Here is a 21,453-nt window from a genome sequence, read left to right on the forward strand (position 1 = left end):
CACACTGCCCCCTAGTGCCTATCGCGATTAACAACAAACAAGAATTGATTGTGCAGCTGTCAGGCAGATAATATCCTGGTGCTCTGCCAATGGCACCACACTAGAATCTGCCATGGGCACCAATGCTGCACAGCAGTCTGAGACTGCTCTGCCATCAGCAGAACTTCTGCACCAGCAATCGATGGGACTCATTTTAACAGAACCATGTGAAGGGCTTTAGAAATTGTGAGGATGGTGAAACATGTTCGAAGTGTCCTGAGATGTGGAACTTTGTGAAAAAAAACTATTTGTAGGAAAACAAAAAGGGGCAAAATGCAGCGGTTATCAACGGAGCAGGAAACACAACGCTGATCTTAACACAAGGACATAGTGCCAGAGAGTTAACGCTTGTTCTGTTATTGCTTGAGAGACGGCTGTCTGATTTCATATCGAAAACAACCTTCTTGGTTGAATGAAAATCATTTAAAATCTAACAGAGATATAAATATAAACTTTTTTTTTTCATTTTTAACTGCAAATACAGAAAAATGCTGGAAGAAAACCTGTTGGAGGCTGGAGAAAACTTGAGACTGTCGCAGGGACGAATCTTCCAGCAGGACAATAACAATACCGTGCTACAGTGGAACGGCTCAAGTCAGAGCAAGTCCACATGTTAGACAAATTATGGCCCTTGATCAAACCAAAATAATGCCCATCTCCTAATAAACTGTCTATTGGAGTACCATGAACACATCTACACTCCAGTGACTTTGGGTTGGTATAGCTTAAATATTTGTTTCAGTTTAAATGCAAGACATGAAACATTCCCAAGAACTCTAATGTTACTCCAGGATAGCACCACTACACCTCATGAAAACCAATAAAAACAAAAATAAAAAAGAAACAGATTGAACAGATTGAACTTGGCAGCCTCGTTCCTCAAGAAAGGGACTGGGCTGCCAAGTGCATCTAAGAGCCAAAAAGCCTCTCGTTTTAATCTGCTTTCACTGGAGCCCGCCCTGAACAACTGCCCAAGTTGCCATTGTCAAAAACCAACATGTCAAGTATGACGCGGCTAATTTTTGTGGGGTATAAAAATACCAAAACTACAGTAAAAAAAGCACAAAAAGATGAAGGGATAACATGGCAAGCGCTGTACCAAAGGCTCAACATAAAACAGGCAATAAGATTTAAAGAAATCAACTAATTTGTTGAAAGTTTGAACATAAAACCTGATTGTTACAGTCCCATGCAGGATACGTTCTGTGCTCAGGAGGTCTCTGGCAACTCTCGCTTTGTTGTTGCATAAGTGCTTTAACTGACAAGGCAAACGAAACATCTCCTCAGAAACAATACAAGACCACAGAAAGCACTTGAACAAAAGAGGATTATAATGAACCCAAGCTGCCTTCGCGTAAATACATCATGCTGAGTGAATTTGCCAACCTCACTCTCTTCTGCCTTCCTTTGACCACAGTAAATGAGAATTTATGTCTCCACCACTTTATCATTCTTTACTTTTTCTCTTCCCCCATAAGGTCGCCACGGCACACGAGACAGACATGTTCACCAAAGGCAACCTGCCCCTCACAGTAATTACATCAGAGTTGGATAGAGCCTCATTAACATATGTTAGGCATGTCAGGAATTTGCAAGCGCCGTTTTTTGTAGGGGCCTTTCGTCGGTGTGGAGCTCCCATCCGTTTGGCGTCTCATTTGAGGGTGCAACCTTCCTATTTACACAGACATCAATCACCTTGTGCGGTTTTAGGAAGCGCACGAACGCACACTCGCATACACACACGCAAGCAGGAGAGAAAGCAGAGCATGTGAGTGCATATGCACAGAGGTGTTTCCAATACGTAAGTCCTGAAGCGATATAATAGAAACAAATCCGTAGAGGCATAATGGACCAAGTTCTTAGTAAAATACTGACACTTCAAAATAAATGCACACCACTTTCCAGGTTTTCTATACGTAAGAAAAGAGTAAACTATACTGCCTTTTTTTTTTCTTCCACTTCAACATTACTGTGAAAGTTTTGTCATCGAAACCTAATGAGAGTCGTTCTAAACATAACATTATGTTCGCTCGTTCCAGCACTTTTGGTTTATTTTTAATGAAGTGTGTCTTTGACTGCATGCATAAAGCTTGACACCAGACTAGTGGCTACTCCTGAAGTCACCACTTTGGCGCCGTCGGACCCAGCATATGTTGCCTGCAAGAAGAAACGTACTGTTTGCCCTTCACCTGCTGGTTTGCGGCCAGCAGAATGGAATGACCTATTTACCAGCCGTGCTCACTGCTAAAGATTATATCGAATGGCAATTTCGCATCACGTCCCTTTTCAGTGGTGACGCTTCTACATGTTTTGTGCAGTAAAAGATCGAGTATAAGCTTGATAGCAGAAATTTTAAGAAGTAACTCGGAGAACGTGGAGCAGAAACTGTCAGTGAGAACGACTGCATCAACACACTGTTGAAATCAGCTGGCGTGTTAACGGATAATCTAAAAGCATAAGAAAGACGTTTGTGGCTCGCATTCTTTTTTTAAGAAAAAAGCAACAACAATAAAAAAAAAAACATCCAGTGGCAGACAGAAAAAAAGAGACTCAATAGTAAGCATAAAATGAGTTGGAGCAGAATTAAGAGGTAGACAGGGAGGGAAGTCATTTGTTCCCATCTTTTGCTCCACCAAATGTCATTTCAGTGCCTGAAGACACGTTCATTTCCATCACCATCCATTCTCTTTCTCTATCTATCTCTCCCTTTCTTTCACATCCACTGTCTCTGCCTTTTCGCTTTAAGTGCACTTTCGCCCACACCACTTGGAAATTGATTGAAACAAAATGTCACAATTATGCCCTGTAGCTCGCCGCTTCAATTATTCATCAATTAAGGGCCAGGCTCCTTTTTTTCTCTCCTCGGAGCTGATTTTTCATTCAGTTTGCTCGAGATGTATGGCTCCCCTGCTGTTAACCAGTCCAAAGTCATTAGTTTCTGGGTTTGCAATTAAACCTGATGCATTATGTATGAGGCTCCGACTCAGCAGACACACGCTCAGCAGCAGCGGCGGCGGCGGCAGCAGCAGTGGCGGCCGCGGCAGCAAGTGAACAAGCTGCTAGGCTCTGGAGGCGTGGATGAGAAATTAATTTGCTTGCAATGAAGTTCTCTCCAACCCTCCCTCTATCTCTCTTTCTCTGGCTTTCTCCTGCCTGGCAGGTTGGAACAGATGCCGCCAGGAGGAGATGGAGGTAAGAAATTAGAAAACTACATTCAGACAAGGTAAGGGGGAAGATTTTATATTGTCGTTAAATAAATTATTGAGCAGCGCCACATATTCCTTGGCCTTCATAAACAGATAAGAGGCCGTTTGCATGCACACCTTCACAAGTCGACCTGTGCACAGAACACTGGCACCATGTAGCCGTCAAAGACAATTAAAAGATGTTATTAAACTAAAAGTGCTTTTGATTGCCTCCTTCATCCTTTAAGCCTGACGTCTCCCTCACCGAGTCGTATAAAAACTATAGATGAGACAGAAAAAAAACTTTGTCTGACAGTGAACCTGGCATGCATTTAAAAAAAATACGTCATTCTGCTGCCACCTAGTGGCCACTTGACTCTGTGGACACAGAGACAAGCACCCTTCAGTATTTCTGTATTTATTTCCTCTCAATGGCATAGTAGAAGGGGTCTTGTGCTCTGAAGCATTTGTATGAACACAGGAGAGCCCGGACTGGGATAGTGAGCGAAGTCTTCATCTTCATGTCCTACAGAAGACAAACGACACAGAGGAAGTGGACTTTAGCCGCTGAATGTCTTCACTGCTTCAGAATGAGCTTTAAAAAGAAAAAAATCTATTTTGTTGTCAATAAAGACATTTAAAAGATAAGTACATAATAAAGGGGGAAGTAAAAAAAAAATAAAATTTTTCTTTCTCTTTTTCTTGTAAACATGAACGTATGCACAGTGTTTCCACAAACGAGAAGGTCGAGGTTGAATATTTCATTATAGTTCCACACTTCCAGTGTTCTTGAAAGAACCTGAGCCCCTGAAATTATTGATTGATAAGAGTATCACATTTTTACGAAGATAAAGACAAGTCATTTTACAAAGCTATCATTAATTGCAACATGTCAAGATCCAAAGTTAAATTGTGAAGACATGGGCAATTACCTGTTTATTCAAATATGACACAAGAACAAAGTATGTTGATTAGAAAGAAGGACGACCAAATAATCAGAGGCTGAATTGATGGTTTTCTCTTGATAAGGTCTGATCACTTATGCATTAAAAAAATATTTTGTTTTTATTCTGCTGATAAGTCCTAAGGCTTTCAGAGAAAAAAAAACATTCATTAGGCTAAAAAATGTCACAAAACAAGCTAAATATTTGTCTTTTTGACTCAACATAGATTTTGTACACATTAAAGAGAAAACCGAGGAGTCTTTTTATCCATCCTGGAAGTAAATGATGAAGTCAAATCATGCTAAAAGCAAATCCATTAACAGTCCAGGGAGAGGATCCTATCAGGAAAAAGTAAGTCGTCCACAAAAACATGCGGGAAATCACGTTTTGTTCACATAAAAAAAGTTACATTATATTACTTGGTGTTGAAAAGTTAGCAGAAAACTGAAAACGAATGTGAAAACACAAAATCACAAACAACTTCAGAGCTGAAGTTGGTCATCATTGACCTTTAAGTTGAAATTTGTCCAAAATAGGACTCATTCGCAAACTGACGCTCCCTTTGTACAAGTTTATCATTTGTCCTCCAGGTGCAATCTGATCATTTTACTAATCAAAAAAATTCAAAATGAGTAGTTTGTTGAACATACTTCATCCTCTTGGTCAAGTTTTACCTGCATGCGAACATTTGAATGTTGAAGCACGTGGATTAAAAATTAGAATAACATGTCACTGTCGTGGTTTTCATCACAAACACAGAAGATATCAATGAGTGTAGAAAGTGGCATTCTGACCTTCTTCAGATTGACAAACTGCACACACTCCAACCAGGTAGTGAGGAAGGGGCTATTGCACTCTGTACAAAAGCTGCTGCTGGACAACAGGACATTCACCTCTGGGTAGTGAGGAAGACTCAGGTTGATCAGCGAGAACTGCTTTCTGACTTCTAACAAAACAAACCTGGCCGCCAGCTCCTATAGAGACACATCTGGGTCACAGTTGCGCAACGACAAGCGTTTGAGTTGCAAACATGATCGATTATAAGAATAACTTGACCTTCAGTGGCAGGATCTCGGGTCGCGGATGTAGTGGCACTGGTTTACGTTTAATCAGCCAGTTTCCCTCACAGCGCAGCTCCTTCAAATGCAGCAGGTGGAACTAAACATTTCCGATGTACACATTATGCGATGTCATTTATTTCCTTTCCACCAGAAAACCGTGATGTTGTGGATTTTACTGTCCAGTGTACCTCTACAGGAAATATGGACAGCATGTTCCCAGCCACATCCAGAACCCGAAGCTTAGTAAGAGCTGTTATTCCCTGCAGGAAAAGCCAGATGGGTAAAGTTTTAGTCACCATGTATTTTGTAAAAAAAGTCAGACTTAAATTTGGTGCATCCAGCTGTTGCATCTTACAAGCTGCCATGATTTATGGCTGCTTTAACAAACCAATTAGTACATACCCACCTCTGGCAGGTTTATCAGCCTGTTTCTGGCTGCGTACAGCTGTACGAGGTTCATGCAAAAGTACAGCTGCCGAGGTAGCCTTGAGAGATTGTTAAAGGTAAGGTTGAGCTCAGATAGCTTTTTAAGACAACCAATTTCACCAGGAAGCTCCTCCAGCTTGTTATCAATCATACTGAGGAGCTGAAGCTTCTTCAGCCTGCAAATAAACAGATTTTCAAAATCTCTAACAAAGGAATATAATATTTCTCATTTGATAATCTCACCACTCTGATGCTGGTAAATGCGTTATGTGCCTTAGACTAATTTAATGCACAAAATATAAATAATAAACTCAAAAACATTTTAAATTGTGTGACAAGGATGATGATGCAGGTTTATTTTGCATACAAATTGTGAGGAAGGGCATGATAAAGGAGTAAAAAGAACCTGGTGGCCTCAGTCAGTGAACTGAGATTCTCACACTAAAATGTTTGTCCAAAATCATCTCAGAAGTGATTCACCGGAGCTAAAACCAACCAAGATCTGCTTCTGTGTGACGCAAACTCTAGAAAATGTCGTAGAAGAAGCATCAGGCTTGCTTCACAGGCAAAAAGTGGAGCAAACTCACTTTACATAATGTGGGATAATGTTTAGTGAAAACAGCAAGGGAGCCAAAGTACTAACTATACAGAGGTCAAAGGTTTACTTTTTCCACATTTTTTTACTGTGAGATGATTCTACTGAAAGAAAAGAAATTAAGTGAAAAGTTTTCAAAATCTAAAAAAAACTGTGGCGAGTGAAGAGAGAGAGAGAAAAAAAGAGCAATTTTAGACAAAGTTGGTACATTTATTTACCTGCCAATCTCTGGTGGCAACCTTTTAATCTTGTTGTGGTTGAGATTGAGGACAACAAGGTCTCTTAGGCTACCTTCAAAACATGATGACACACAGTCATTGAGTCGATTCAGAGTCTGTGTTACCAACCCCAAACAGTCCAGACCTGCCTACCAATTGCGTCAGGTGACACCACATCAATTTTGTTGCGGTAGAGGTAGAGTTTCCTCAGTGAACCCAGGTAGCTGATGGCTATAGGAATCTCCCTCAGGGCATTATTTCCCAAATTCAGCTCTGTAAGCTTCAAGATAAAGTCAAAATGGTAGATTGAGCAATCTTTGTGATTTGCTGAGCAGATTACGAGAAATAAAGAGGAGACTCACGTGATTTAGAGACTGGAAATGGCTTGGGAGGTCAGAGAGAGAGTTGTAGCACAACAGAAGGACTGAGAGCTTTGGGAATCTGGAGACAAACTCAGGGACACTCTTCCACTGATTTGAATTCAGGTTTAAAGAGTTTCCTTTGCCACATAAAGCTCTGACCACGGTTCCTCTCAGAGCAAAACCAGAGGCCATTTTCCTGATCCCACCTCTTGTTGCCCTCTTTCTGTTGAGTTCCCATGGCGACAAAAGTAAACAATCTTGTTCAAGTTCTTGCTTTGGGGAAATGCGACCTCCATTGGTCACGCCTCAACTAAACAAGCTGGTCACTGTTTTACAGGTTTTATGTGTTAATGCTCCTTTTGTCTGAGTGTCTTTAAGTAATATAAAAATCTCACATACATGTGGTCAAATAAGGTATCACCAGTCAGTAAGTCACTTAACAAATTTGCAATCCAGATTGTGGATACAAACAATTAATCGGTTCACAATTCATTTTTGATTAATGATTTATTAGCGTAAATATAGTTCCAACTGATTACCTAATAATTTTGCCTTAAAATGTATTCAATAAATGTTATTTAATTTATATTTAGGTCACAATAAAAGCACTTAAAATGTTCTGCCTATTTTGTAAATTTTACATAATCCATTAGTCATATTTATATTTTCTCATTTTTAAGACTTTGGATGGAAATTATCAACAAATAAGCATTTATGAATTGGGCTTCAGTAAAGTTTGCTTCTCATTCTGATTCAAGCTTTTTTTTTTAGTTTGCCCATAAGGGGCAAACTAAAAAAACTAAAGTAATCCAGAGCTTCATCAAGTGCACCTGTAAAACCACAAAATAAGATAACAAAACATACGGTTAGCAATAAGTTTTAATTATATATTTGAAACATTACTTCTGTGAAGATCAATACATGTTGTGATTCGGAGCCATTGACTTAATCTCTCCACAAAATACATAAACACATAATCTCATAATTTCATTATTATGTGATCATAATAATAATAATATTATTATAGGAACAGTTATATTTTACTGAAATTCTCTTACATGGAAAATATATACAATATACTATCTTTTACCTGCGGGTGGATGTGCCGTGTAGTCATGGTCCGCAGTAGCATCTTCAGCCTGGCTAGCTTTCTGAGAGGACAAGCTGCCGTTTCTTCGCCCTCTCGAAAGCAGACTCTCTCATTGCCGGTGCAGTGAAGTTATTCCAGGCAAACAGGGAAGGAACAGCTCCACTTCTAAGGCGGCTGGTGGTGGATCCGCTAACAAAATCCTCCGGTGTGAAGTGGTGGCTACATACGAAAGTACTCCCCGTCTTTATGCAAAAGTCCGGACCTTCATTACTTCGGATCTCCTGGATCCACTGCCTCCGTTGGTCCGGGTCCGTCAGGAACATATGATATGACAGATGAGGCTGTTTTCTTGCCCCACATGAACAACCAGGGACTGAACAAAAACAACTGTGCCGAGACTGAGCCATTTTCCTAGCCTTTTAATGCTAACGCTATAGCCACCGGAAGTTGTCCAATCCCACATCCGTTTATAAAACTCGGAAGCGTGAACCCCGCGCATGCGCACAACGTCCCGGGCCCCGCGCATGCGCACAATCACCCCGGCCCCCCGCATGCGCACAACCACCCGGGTCCCGCGCATGCGCACAACCACCCGGGTCCCGCGCATGCGCACAACCGCCCGGGCCTTACGCATGCGCACAACCGCCCGGGCCCCGCGCATGCGCACAACCGCCCGGGTCCCGCGCATGCGCACAACCGCCCGGTCCCGCGCATGCGCACAAGCACCCGGTCCCGCGCATGCGCACAAGCGCCCGGTCCCGCGCATGCGCACAACCGCCCGGGCCCCGCGCATGCGCACAACCGTGCTGGCCCGGCGCATGCGCGCAACGGCTCGGGCCCCGCGCATGCGCACAACGGCCCGGGCCCCGCGCATGCGCACAAACGCCCCGATCCCGCGCATGCGCACAACCACCACGGCTCCGCGCATGCGCACAACCGCCCCGGCCCCGCGCATGCGCACAACCGCCCCGGCCCCGCGCATGCGCACAACCGCCCATGCCCCGCGCATGCGCACAACCGCCCCGGCCCCGCGCATGCGCACAACCGCCCCGGCCCCTGCGGGTGGATGTGCCGTGTAGTCATGGTTCGCAGTAGCATCTTCAGCCTGGCTAGCTTTCTGAGGACAAGCTGCCGTTTCTTCGCCCTCTCGAAAGCAGACTCTCTCAGTTATTCCAGGCAAACAGGGAAGGAAGAGCTCCACTTTTAAGGCGGCTGGCTGTGGATCCGCTAACAAAATCCTCCGGTGTGAAGTGGCGGTTACATACGAAAGTACTCCCCGTCTTTAGGTAAAAGTCAGGACCTTCATCTCTTCGGATCTCTTCGCTGCTTACTGGTCGTCCTTGAGTGGAGCTGATTGTTACAGGAACAGAGATAGCGGAGTCATTCTAAAATCAATCAATCAAATTTTATTTGCATAGCACATTTCAGCAGCGAGGCATTTCTAACTGATTTAAATCATAACAAACACAAAAACACAAAGTCATGCGACATAGAATCAACAATTAAAACATTCAGTCAAGGTCCATCATTAAATTTGTAATTGATTACGGTTTAAATACAATTCAAAATGGAAAAGAGAAAGAATCCAATCTGGTGTTGGATGCAAAATGAACTTCACGCAGTTCTGTTCTTTTTTAAAAAAATAAAACAATCAACAAACTAATGTTAGCCTTTAAGTGCTTGAAAGACGATCAAGCCTTTTGATATGAGAAAACTCAGGTTTTTTAAGAAAATGGTAAGTTACCAATTATTCACTCAATCAATAAAATAAATCAACCATGCATTAATTTATTAATCTATTGTCCAGGTTGCTCTTAGTGCCATCACTCTTCAAGACAAATACAGTTTTACAATCCTGCAGTTCTGCAACATCTTTACTTTTTATAATCTTGAATGTCTCTTAGGGTGGTATAAGCACTTCTTTCTCTTCAGGATGAGCTGAATAGTCTTCTATTACAGCACCATGGCAGGTTTTGCTTTTAAAGCACGACTCAGTTCCATACGCCGACTGGCTGTGTGTCAGAGAGCTGGATACAAAGCTACCGAATCGCATATTATATGCCATTTGTTCAAATGGAACTGAGTTTCGTCTGTAAGTAGTATAGCATTTGTTTTTGTCTACTGTTTTTAATTTCTGCACAACTGACGTAAGTAGGTAATACAAAATGTGGAACTTAAATGAAGTACCATACATGTTTCTACCTGTCCTGACAGCAACATTAAATTCTTTATACACTCCGTTTTTATGTTCGGTGTAGACACGAATTGCTTGCAGTTCCTGTTGGGTCAGAATATCACGTTTTTTTATCTTGCTTTCATTGTCCCAATGAGTTCCATATCCGTAGTTTGTCAGTTCTTCTGAGTACTTGTCAAAGACTCTGTTCGTCATCTCATCTTTGCACTTGGAGTACATGTCATCAATTGATTCCTCATGAAATTCTAACTGCATTCTGACAGACCTCTGCAAAACAAAGGAAAAGAGAGGTGAAGAAACTCTAGACTAGAGAGACGTCTTTACGCCAAACACAGGGAAGCACAGTAATCGACACATTTCATGTGAAACTAATTTTCACACAAAAAACAATAATATGGTGACAAAATACTGCATAACCACCTTCATACATAGAAGAAAATTGCATAAATGTGTTGAAAAAGGGAGAAAGAAATAACTTATTTGTGATTAGAAGTATTAAGTTGAAATTAAAGCAAGCACACAATAAAAATGAGGAATTCACTGCCCAAAACAAAGTACATTGTGCAACATATTTTAGGCTGTCAAATAAGACAAAGGACAGAAAATATATCCTATCATTTTATGATATTTTTATTATTAATTTGTGATACAATTTTAGACAGGCAGATTTTAGACTCACCACTCCATTGAAGTGGACCCAGCAAAGGAGACACAATGAAGCAAAGATCATGTTTTCTTATTTCCCCCCTGCAAAATAATGAGCATGGTTCCTAAGTGACTTTCACAAATGCAGAAATAACATTTGAACTTCATGTGAATAGTTTTTAAATTCACTCGCCTGTGTGATGGTTATATCTGCAAATAAAGAAACGGAATGACTTCATATTGAGAGAGTTGTCTCAAAGTGTCAGAAGTTATACATTACATAACATCTGAGATGTGGAATATTGAACTGTTCCTTTGGAATCATATTTATTTCCATTAATGTTACCAAACAGAACAGTCAGATAATTCCATTTCCATACTGAATTTGCAGCGCCTGCTAGCTCCTGCATTGAGCTGGTTGATCCTGGATTTCCAGCTGTAATCAATCAATCATTTTATTTGCATAGCACATTTCAGCAGCAAGACATTTCAAAATGCTTTACATCATAACAAACACAAAAACACAAAGTCGTCATGTGGGGGGTTCTTGCCTTTGCACCCACAAAAGGTTTATTGGTTACACTCCTACTGGGTTATATGGAACTAAATACCTGGTATTTTTATTCCGACTCACGCTCACAATCATGCAGTTTACAACGGCCTTTCATCGGGCTTCCGGCACGAGGCTCGTACACGTCTTTCACGGAATTTAGAGCAGGGACTCCGTCATCCGTCACAGATTTTTGTGCAATTCTAGCACCGAAAGTTTTTGTTTACATTTTATCACTTTTGCCTAATTTGGTGTAAAATTTCTGTTTGTTTGTTTTATGTTTCTGTAACCCAGTTTTGTACTGGGAACCACCAGGATCCAAAAGCTAAAACCAGCAGAGACCAGTGTTAATCTGAATGACCTCTGGGGAAACCAAACTGTATCGCTCGCCCTCCCGGTTTTTTAATTCTGTGAGGATGACTTAAGAAATATTAGCTATCGTTTGAAATTTTACAAAAAGCATTAGAGAATTAATCACTGGGCTTCATCTTTACTCACCTTATGGCTTCTCCAAAATGAAGCAATAAATTGGAAGCGCAGTTCTGTTGTAAACTAAACTAAGCTTTCCCCTCCTTAAGTGTTCCTCTGATGTCAAACTAGTTATGTTAACAATCAAGATGAGACTTAATAGGAAAAGCAACAGAATTATAAGGTAACAACACATTCTTTGTCCTGACTGAGAAGAAAGGAATGTCAATACTTTGACTTCCACTGAAATGAAGGCGCTACTGCCAAAGCGTCTTTAACTGTTTGTGCCCCGGTTTGCCACAGGAAGATTCATCTTCACCGACACATCCTGCATAGCCTAGTAAAAATTAGCCTCTTGTTCTATTCATTCCTTCGCAAAGTGGGCTTAGACCCTCCAATGTTGAGAAACCATTGCTTTCTGGATGAGTGGCCTGTGTTGAAGGTTTTAATTTTAGCCAATTGCTATTTTGCCATTAGGTAATGCACCAGTTTGAAGCTATGAAGTTTTCAGCAAATTATCTGCGAGGAAACAACATACCTTACTGCTATAGGTTTTTATGTAACAGCCATCGTTTCCAAATAAATAAATAAATACTTAATCATAGTTAGCTAGTTATTTATTTTGTGCCATACACCATAAAGGGTGCCCAGACCCTTGGGCTTATAACACACACAAAGACATATCCAAAGACATAGACAGAGACATGAACATCTTTTACACATAAAGTGTCCTCTTTCGAAGAGGCCATGCTTTTAAAAAACACTAATTAACTGAAACTAACTATACTTAAATAAATACTGTAGTTGATCTTCGTCACTCACATTAAAAAAAAATCTGGGTAAACATCAAGGACTTAAATAAGTCCATCGCATTTTTAGTTTTATTTAAATCACACAGAGAACATTTTTGATCCTCCTATGGATCTGAATGAAATGGTACAGCTTCTAATGCTGAACGCAGAGTACCAGATCGAAGATGTCCACCTGCTAACCACTCTCCTTTATTTACATGTAACATTATTCTTTGCTTGACAAAAAGCGTCCAATTTTGAAATCAACATTGTTGATAGTGTAGACTAGTTCTAAGATTCCAGATTGAATGTGGAAGATTTTAAGAAAGTGAGTCAATCTCATCTCATCTGTTCTTGTGTCAATCAACTCCAAACCATTTCTTTGTTCTGTCACAATTATCAATTTATTCCATTTTGATTATCATGCTCCAAACTTTGCAAGGACTGACCTTCCTCATACACTCGAAGCCAGCAGGAGAGTGACCTTTCATTCATACTTGATGACGTCACGCCCACATCGACACGCCCAAAGTGTCAAAGACGCATGCTCCTGTCATATCAATAATTACTTATTTCATTCATAGGGCTCTTACAGAGCCTAAGTCAACATGTGTTTATTAATATTAACTCCTTGGTGCAAAACACGGATTGAAAATCAATTTATTCACTATATGTTTAAGCTGGAACGGCACTGAAAGCAGCCTTAGACCACAGATTTGTTGATTGCCATTTTGTTAACACATAACATATTACATCAACATGTTAGCACTACCTGGGTAAAAAGAAAGAGATTATAGAAACTGTATATACTAAGGACTGATAAACAAGGATGTAGGAATTTCTGCTCATCCATTTACAAAGTTATAAGACCAAATACTCTTTTCAGAAAAGGGCTTTGCTGTTTTTAGATATATTGCTGTTGACAATAAAGTGTCAGCTGTTAACTCACTACCACTCTCTTGTGGGTCACTCAAAATTACTCCAAACCTAGGAAAACATTTGTTTCTTCATTAACGTCTTCTTTAGAAAGGTACACAGTATGTCAACCTTTTAACTACAGTTGATAGCTACCATTGCAAGTAAACCTAAGAGCAAAGCTCAAGTTTTAACTTCAGTAGTCATCTTCTAAATGTTTTCTAGACAAAGGCAGCCCCTGAACCAATCATAGAGGTTATAGTATAAGGTTTCATGAACAAAGTTTAGTAAATAAATTATTGCCTTTTCATGGCCTACATATGTTGTTTGTACTGCAGAGACAATTCAATGAAAAAAGCTTTTTTATTGTTTCAGTTGTTTATTGATTTAATGGAAGCCAATTCATACACTTAAAACTGTTGATAATGTTGTATACAATAAGAGTATGGAAACATATGAGCCAATGTTAATGGTAATGTTTTACACAATATTTAAAAGGATTATATGACCAAAACTTTGGTACTCTCAAGCATTGAGCATAAGTCACTTTTTAACTAATTTGCAATCCAGGTTGCTCTTAGTGCCAATACTCTCCAAGACAAATGTAGTTTCACAGTCCTTTAGTTCTTTAACATCATTATTTTTTGTAAGCTCGAACATCTCATAGGGTGGTATAAGCACTTCTTTCTCTTCAGGATAAGCTGAATATTTTTCTATGTCAGCACCATGACACGTTTTGATTTTAAGGCAGGACTTTTTACCATAATCTTTCTGGTCAGGTGTCAGAGAGCTGGATGCAAAGCTACCAAGTCTTATTTTATCTGATTTAAATTTAACTTCACTGGAGTATCGTTTGTAAGTAGTATAGCACTTTTCTTTGTCTGCTATTTTTAATTTCTGTACAGAAGATACAAGCAAGAAATATAATTTGTGGAACTGACATATATTTTTACCATATTCATTTTTACCTGTCCTGACTGCAGGGTTAAATATTTTATATACTGCGTTTGTATGTTCTGTGTAGACACGAATTGCTTGCAGTTCCTCCTGGGTCAGAATATCATCAATCTTTTCTATTTTGCTTTTTTCGTCGACACAATGAGTCTCATATCCTTTTTCTTCCAGTTTGTAAGAGAACTTGGCCGAGAGCATTTTCCTCATCTCTTCTTTACAATTGGAGAACATGTCATCAATCGAATCTTCGTAAAGTTCTAGTTGTATTCCCTCTGACCTCTGCAAAAGAAAGAAAGGACAAAAAAACTTTTGAGACAGGTTGTATCACGTTGTTCTTTTTTTCACTATCACCAGTATTGATTCAAAAATCATATTTGCACCAGGTAAGCAACATTCACTGTGACATTTCTACTTCCTGGACAGATTGTGCACATAGAGAACAAATGCATTCCACATAAAACGCCTTACAAAGCTGGGACTATAGTATATCATCCATCCATCCATCCATCCATCCATCCATCCATCCATCCATCCATCCATCCATCCATCCATCCATCCATCCATCCATCCATCCATCCATCCATCCATCCATCCCCTGTGGGGTATGGAGGGGTGCTGGTGCCTATCTCCAGCTAATGTTCGGGCAACAGGCATGGTACTGCCTAGACAGGTTGCCAGTCTATCACAGGGCAACACAGAGACACACACACTCACACCTAGGGAGAATTTAAACAGACCAATTAATCTGACAGTCATGTTTTTGGACTGTAGGAGGAAGCCGGAATACCCGGAGAGAACCCACACATGCACAGGGAGAACATGCAAACTCTGTGCAGAAAGACGCCAGGCAGGGAATTGAGCCCAGGACTTTCTTGCTGCAAGGCAACAGTACTGTATGATATGATATGATATGATATGATATGATATGATATGATATGATATGATATGATATGATATGATATGATATGATATGATATGATATGATATGATATGATATATGATATATTATATGATATGATGTGATTTAAGCATTTATTTTTTGCTGATTAAAATGATTACATCTCACATCAAATGAAAACGAAAATTATTTTTTCCAGACAAAACAAACACAAAGACATAACAAATGACCACAGCCTGACATTACATGAACATAAGGAATACTAAAACAACCAAATAGAGGGTTAAAGAAACTGTAGATATCAAACACAGAACAGAAAATAAAATTGTAACATAAAGAACGATAAGAGGACAAAATACTGCATGCCCTCCTACAAACATATATTCATATGTTAAAAAAATTTAATGCAGAATAATTCTCAATAAAAAAATGAGAAAAATTCAGCCCCAAAACAAAGTAACTTGCATAGCATATTTTAGGTTGTGAAAGAAAACAAACAACATTAAATATTTTCTATAATTCTTAAATATTAATTTGTGATCAAATGTTTGGACCATCAGATTTTAGACTCACCACTCCGTTGAAATGTCCCCAGCAGAGAAGACATAGTGAAATAAAGATCAACATGTTCTCTTTTTTCTCCTGCAGAACAAAGAATTCATAAATTATTTTCACAAACACAAAAATAAGCTACTTATATTTTCTGTGAATAGTATTTAAATTCACTCACCTATGTAAAGGTGATTTCTGCCAAAAGGAATGAAGACTTATTGAATTTAGAGAGCTGTCTCAAAGTGTGAGCAATGAAGTCCAGAGCCAGAATATATACCACAGCATATATGAGTCATAAAAATTTCAACTGTTCATTTGGAATCTTATCTGTCATTGTTAATGTTATCAAACAGAAGAGTCAAATAACTCAATTTTCATGCAAAACTTGTATTGTAATGTGAATATAATTTATAGCATAAAGTTTCTATTGAGCCAAAAAAGGAAAAAAGTGAAATAAAATCCTCCTGCTTGTTGTAAATTTTGGCAATAGGTATTCAGTTTGAATATTGCCTTCAAATAGTCCATTGGCCAGATGCCAAAATTTCAATTTTTTATCCATTTCAGGGTGGCAAAATCTACCGATATTTTTTTTAAAAGACACATGTCTCGAGTTAATATTTTGATAGGATTCCAAAGTGGTAGCTGAGTCATAGTTATCAGCTCATGAAGTAAACAACCCCTTTGGAGAAATTCTGTTTTTTGAGACTGGTGCATGTCTGGTTTAGGCTCATAGTCAAAGGTCTATAACAGGAGTGTCAAACTCCAGTCCTCAAGGGCCGGTGTCCTGCAACTTAGATGTGTCTCTGCTGCACCACACCTGAAGAGAATAATTAAGTCATTAACAAGGTTCAGGAGAACTGATCTATACAACAAGGAGGTTAATTAAGCCATTTCATTCCAGCGTTTTGAACCTGTGGTGCATCTAAAAACTGCAGGACAGCAGCCCTTGAGGACTGGAGTTTGACACCTGTGGTCTATAAAAGTGTTTGTATATATTAAAGGAGACACTTTTGGCTTTCATTTAAACTAGGCTTTGAGTCTCTGTGACCAGCACAAGAGTCTCTAGAACTTGTTTAAACCAAGGAGGGGGGTTTGTTTTGAGTGTCTAGTTTGTTAGTTATAAGAAAATAAACAAATCACTAATAGAAATTTGCACTTACATGGACTTTAGAATGCTATAGGCCTGTTTAACCAGATCTGGTCAGTTTTTCCATTATAGGCTACAGTTATGTAGACCATGATGACTACATAGAGACAGAGCAGACACTGTGGGAGAATACCACCCTCATAACAAATAATGACTAATTCTGACTCATTTAGAGTCTATTCAATATTTTGGTGAAAACTGGATAAAACAGGAAATATCAGGCCACCAGTTTGTCAGTATTTCAAGTGTTCAAAACAAAAGTCTAAGGAATTATGGACATAAACCAATGTGAAACACTTTGTAATGTTTTTCATCCAGGCGACAAAGGATTGAAAAATCCAGTGAGAGCAGATGTGTTTTCTAAAACATTTGTTGTAAATGTACCAGTACATCATGTGTAAGACTATATGTAAGACATTAAAGATACAATGTTGTGCTGGAATCAGGGGTTTATAGAAACAATTTTCTCAAACCAAATCTAAGACAGGTTCCAGTAGAGAGGCTTTATTGCATCCAACTGTGCAGTAACAGATTTACATCAATAATTGTGCATTGTGACAAACCAATGCACAATTATTGCATTTTGTTTATGCTCCTTCCTGCAGCAATTTACCTGTTCAATCAGGAAATAGATACAGATCATTCTGCTCTGTTAGAGCTCTTGCAGAGCTGATTGGTTCCTGAATTCCAATCTTAAATTAATCCCGGTCAGTGAGAAATTCTGATCAGCTTGTCAAGATAATGGTTGCACTACACATTTTTGCTTACAAAAGTTCTTGTATGTTAGTGGAACCATCAGATTTGGTAAATTTGGGTTAAAATCATTGTAGGATTCTTTTTTTTTTTTTTTTGCGTCATTTTATCTTTGTGTGATCCAGTTCTGTATTGCTTTTTTATTAACATGTCACATTCTATATTTTTGTTTATTCTTAATTATAAACCAAATTCAAACCCTTTCAGTTTTTTTTTACATAATTTGTTAGTGTGTGCAATTCTGACACCCCTGCACCAACTGCATGTTCTTACATATTCTGCAGATTATAATTATGTACATTCATTTTGTTGTACATCTTCTTGTCGCCCTTTGTGGTTTTACAAAAACTCTGTGGAGCAGAGAAAATGTTTGATTCCTCTGAATCATCCTTGTATTTATGGGATTTACTTGGGAGTATTGGCCTGCTTCTGCCAGGAATATTAATGAAATGTAAGTGTTGCAGTATGATTTGTAAAACAAAATCCATCGGTGCCAGCTATTGACAAATCATAACTATGATCATTAGCAGACTTGGTTGAGACTGAATAAAGCAGTACTTTATAGGCTGCCCATACTTTGCCCACATATATTTGTGTAAACAAAAAAATGCTTGTAATGAAACCAAGGAAACCTCCAGATAATCAATGTGGCTCAAAAGTGTTTAATATAAGAGCACAACAATTCAGTATCTTACTGAAATGATGGATTTTTATATCTTGACCCTTTCTCTTCAATCTAAACTCTGAAAGAAAATAATCTCCATCCAGGAAAAAAAAAAAAAAAGCAGTTTGTTTTCATAACCGTCTCAGAGGTGGCGTACAACAACCTCTATCTACACAAATAATAAAACAGACTTCAGTTCATGAAGCGTTTGTTTCGTTCTCTCTTAAATAAAGACATTTATTTCTGTCGCAGATGTGGGACTCTCAGTTGTCTTCAGCACCGGTTGAATCCTTTAACCGCTCCACACTGTTGTAGTGCTCTCCTAGTCCATAGGCATGATGCATATATCTGTAAGCAACAACAAAATATATTCTGTGACTGAATAACTTTATTTACCTCCAACAACTTTACACACTATGAGATGGCCATTATGCTGTCAGATGTTCCTAATTACATGCTGTTCAATCATGCATTAACAACAGCAAAGGCATATATTATTGGAATATAACTACAAATAGAAAAAATGCTCTCAGTGCTGCAGTGCATCAAAGTCATGAGAGAGACTAACTTTGCATAAAAAGGCTACATTTAAATGCAGAAAACCTGAAACGGATGCAAATGTAATCGCACTGTTTAATGCAGATGTAAAGCATTGCTAACCACACTGGTATCTCTTATTTAACTTTGTTCCTTCTGTTTAAAGTGTGTTTATGAAGTAACAATCTTACACAAGAGTGATGACTTCACCATCATATTCCTCTCCAATCCTGATTGATGGGGAGTCGGCCTGGATCACTTCTATTGGCAAATTTAGCACCTGAGTCAAAGCTCGGAGCTATGAACAAGAGTAATACAAAATGACTGAAAAGCATAAGAACAAATTAGCTGCTCTAAATGCATGTTTTCCTAAAAAATGACAAATAAAGTGGCATAGTAACGTACTTCCAGCTGGCCGCCCCAAGCTGCTGTGTGCTCCACATCGCTGCAGTATTTCTCAAACTCGTCTGGAAACAAACACAAAATGTTAACGTTTATTTTGTTCTTTACCTGCACCTCGGTCAGTATCTTCATGTAGAGTCATAAGGAAGTCAGGTACCTGGTGTGAAGATGTCCCCAGTGTTGGGGTTAGTGAGGAAAGGCAGAAAGTCGTCAGCATGGTTTCTCATGTGCTCAGCAGTGCGGGATCGGAGCTCCTTCACATTCATCTTTAACCCCAACTAAGAGAAAACAGAAGAATTATGGCAATGTGATTTTGCATCGAAAACAAGCACAAATAGTTTCTTAAAAATTCCCCAACTGGGCATTTCAAATGGAGAAACTACCAAAAGAACATCAGCATTTTTTTTGCTGAGTGCACGTCTGATTAGATAGTCAAATAATTTCAACATGCCGTTTAAATAAGCCACCTTTAATCGCTGTGCTAGCTGGTCTTCAATGGCACGGTACATGCAGTGTCCATCAGATGAAATCTCCTTTATCTGAAGCTGTTGCTGGGCAAGTTTTTGAGCTAGCTTTAAACCCTCCTGGTGCCTCACGCCCTGCAGGTTCTGCACCTCTGCCTCTGCTATCCTGCTTTCTCTCTCCTTCTCCTGTGCAGCCTTCTTGTCCTGGAGAGAAATGTTCATGCAAATGCTCAAGTGGAAGCAATAAATAAATATTCAAAGGTAGTAAACTCTTAATTTTATTTCAACTAAAAGATAACTGCACTTTAAGTACATTACAGACCAATTGATAGAATGGTCTGTACATCCATTCTATGTGTGTACATCCATGTATACCAGTTTTGCTGGTTACAATACAGTAACACTGTATTGTAAGCATTGCAAGCATTATAAAAACCTTCTCACCCTTCTCTTCTGTGCTTTGGTTACTCGTGGTTGTTTGGTCTCTTGTTCTTCGCCTTCCAGCTTTATGGTCTCCACACCGTTCACCACCTCCTCCACCTGGTTAAGGTGAGGAAGGGGAGAACAGGTCATTTTACTGAGGTTGGTAGTGAGTCGATGTAACACTGTTATCTGAAGAACAGTTTCTTTTGCATGATGTTTAAATAATATGCCACGTATTGTAAAAGGTAATGTATTCGTTATTTCGATAAGGAGAGATAAATGGTCATGTCTGAAACATGCGTCAGCATTCAGAGCACATTAGCATTTTTTGATAAGTCAGTAGTTGTAAGTAAAGAGGTTACCTTTGTTTTTGCATTAGACTCCAGCTGCTTGAGTTCCTCCTCATGCTTCTGACTGAGATCCGACTCCAACTTTGCTATTTCCTCCGTCAGCTGTTTCCTCCTCTTCTTGTCATTTTTAGGGACGTTGTTTTTCATACCCTGTATCTTTGCTAAAAAATATAAAATAAAATACAATAAAATAAAGTGCATTAATACAGCTTTCTAAAATTAAATTATGTCAACTTATATATATTACTTTTTACAACATGAAAGTTCTACCAAGCTGAAAAGCCAAGACTTTTCAGGATAGAAGAATAAAATTATTTATAGGAGTGGTTAAACAAAAACTGAGTCCAAACGTCGATTGCTATGATACAAAGCGACTTTTACTGGAAAAAAAGGACAAGCAAAATGATTCTGTCCTGTTTTTGTTTTTTTCTACTATTTGGGATATTTGAAGTTGGTCTAAAATGATAAACAAACTGTACTAGAACCACAACCTTGCCTTATACAGTTGCAGTCCCGTTAAAAACTAAGTCACGGCACATTGTCAGACCGCCGCCGACACAGGAGATTAACAGCAAGTGAGTGTTGATACCCTGCAGGTCTTTCTTCTCCTTCCGGTGCCGCTTAATCAGCAGCTCCTCTGGGGTCTCTTCCTCCATGACTGTCGCTGCTGCTATGAAATGTACGAAATGTGGCTGCACTTGATGTGATGAAGGTAATGTCACATTAGATTCACAATGCTAATAAAACGTGTTATGATGGCCCTACGGAAGCTACGCTGAAGATGGGCGTCAGAATTCTTCTTCTCCTTGTCAAAAACAAAAAGTGT

The 21,453-nt window shown here is 39.2% G+C and overlaps 4 protein-coding genes across 4 annotated transcripts; all 4 read right to left on the reverse strand.

Annotated features, from left to right (window-relative positions):
• Positions 1-3,626: 3,626 nt before the first annotated feature.
• On the reverse strand, positions 3,627-7,061 carry lrrc69 (leucine rich repeat containing 69). The gene is made up of 8 exons (XM_055053927.1): positions 6,831-7,061; positions 6,622-6,748; positions 6,469-6,541; positions 5,636-5,831; positions 5,418-5,489; positions 5,225-5,326; positions 4,963-5,142; positions 3,627-3,750 (listed from the first exon to the last, which is right to left on the reverse strand). Exons 1-8 carry the CDS (start codon positions 7,020-7,022, stop codon positions 3,643-3,645), a joined length of 1,050 nt encoding a protein of 349 aa, XP_054909902.1. The 5' UTR covers positions 7,023-7,061; the 3' UTR covers positions 3,627-3,642.
• Positions 7,062-9,820: 2,759 nt separating this feature from the next.
• Positions 9,821-10,369, reverse strand: LOC129375186 (ecto-ADP-ribosyltransferase 5-like). Its single transcript, XM_055054104.1, has one exon. It carries the CDS (start codon positions 10,367-10,369, stop codon positions 9,821-9,823), a length of 549 nt encoding a protein of 182 aa, XP_054910079.1.
• Positions 10,370-14,026: 3,657 nt separating this feature from the next.
• Positions 14,027-15,193, reverse strand: LOC129374958 (ecto-ADP-ribosyltransferase 5-like). The gene is made up of 2 exons (XM_055053670.1): positions 15,188-15,193; positions 14,027-14,743 (listed from the first exon to the last, which is right to left on the reverse strand). Exons 1-2 carry the CDS (start codon positions 15,191-15,193, stop codon positions 14,027-14,029), a joined length of 723 nt encoding a protein of 240 aa, XP_054909645.1.
• A 3,240-nt stretch (positions 15,194-18,433) lies between these two features.
• Positions 18,434-21,416, reverse strand: otud6b (OTU deubiquitinase 6B). Its single transcript, XM_055053894.1, has 8 exons — positions 21,217-21,416; positions 20,640-20,788; positions 20,299-20,394; positions 19,858-20,058; positions 19,548-19,668; positions 19,394-19,455; positions 19,180-19,286; positions 18,434-18,799 (listed from the first exon to the last, which is right to left on the reverse strand). Exons 1-8 carry the CDS (start codon positions 21,281-21,283, stop codon positions 18,715-18,717), a joined length of 888 nt encoding a protein of 295 aa, XP_054909869.1. The 5' UTR covers positions 21,284-21,416; the 3' UTR covers positions 18,434-18,714.
• Between the last annotated feature and the right edge of the window lie 37 nt (positions 21,417-21,453).

This window comes from Poeciliopsis prolifica, unplaced genomic scaffold, assembly GCF_027474105.1.
Source record: "Poeciliopsis prolifica strain line A6 unplaced genomic scaffold, Auburn_PproV2 SCAFFOLD038, whole genome shotgun sequence".
Classification (NCBI taxonomy): Eukaryota; Metazoa; Chordata; class Actinopteri; order Cyprinodontiformes; family Poeciliidae; genus Poeciliopsis; species Poeciliopsis prolifica.

What these genes read in the sequence shown, in the direction of transcription:
- LOC129375186 (XM_055054104.1), bottom strand. Translation starts at nt 10,369, where the DNA reads ATGCAGTTAGAATTTCATGAGGAATCAATTGATGACATGTACTCCAAG.
- otud6b (XM_055053894.1), bottom strand. Translation starts at nt 21,283, where the DNA reads ATGGAGGAAGAGACCCCAGAGGAGCTGCTGATTAAGCGGCACCGGAAG. An exon ending in CCAAAGCACAGAAGAGAAGG is followed by an intron (nt 20,059 to 20,298) that starts GTGAGAAGGTTT and finishes ATTTCTCTCCAG; the next exon opens with GACAAGAAGGCTGCACAGGA. An exon ending in CTTGGGGCGGCCAGCTGGAA is followed by an intron (nt 19,287 to 19,393) that starts GTACGTTACTAT and finishes TCTTGTTCATAG; the next exon opens with CTCCGAGCTTTGACTCAGGT.
- lrrc69 (XM_055053927.1), bottom strand. Translation starts at nt 7,022, where the DNA reads ATGGCCTCTGGTTTTGCTCTGAGAGGAACCGTGGTCAGAGCTTTATGT. An exon ending in TTGCCACCAGAGATTGGCAG is followed by an intron (nt 5,832 to 6,468) that starts GTAAATAAATGT and finishes GTTTATTTGCAG; the next exon opens with GCTGAAGAAGCTTCAGCTCC. An exon ending in GGCTGATAAACCTGCCAGAG is followed by an intron (nt 5,490 to 5,635) that starts GTGGGTATGTAC and finishes CTTTTCCTGCAG; the next exon opens with GGAATAACAGCTCTTACTAA.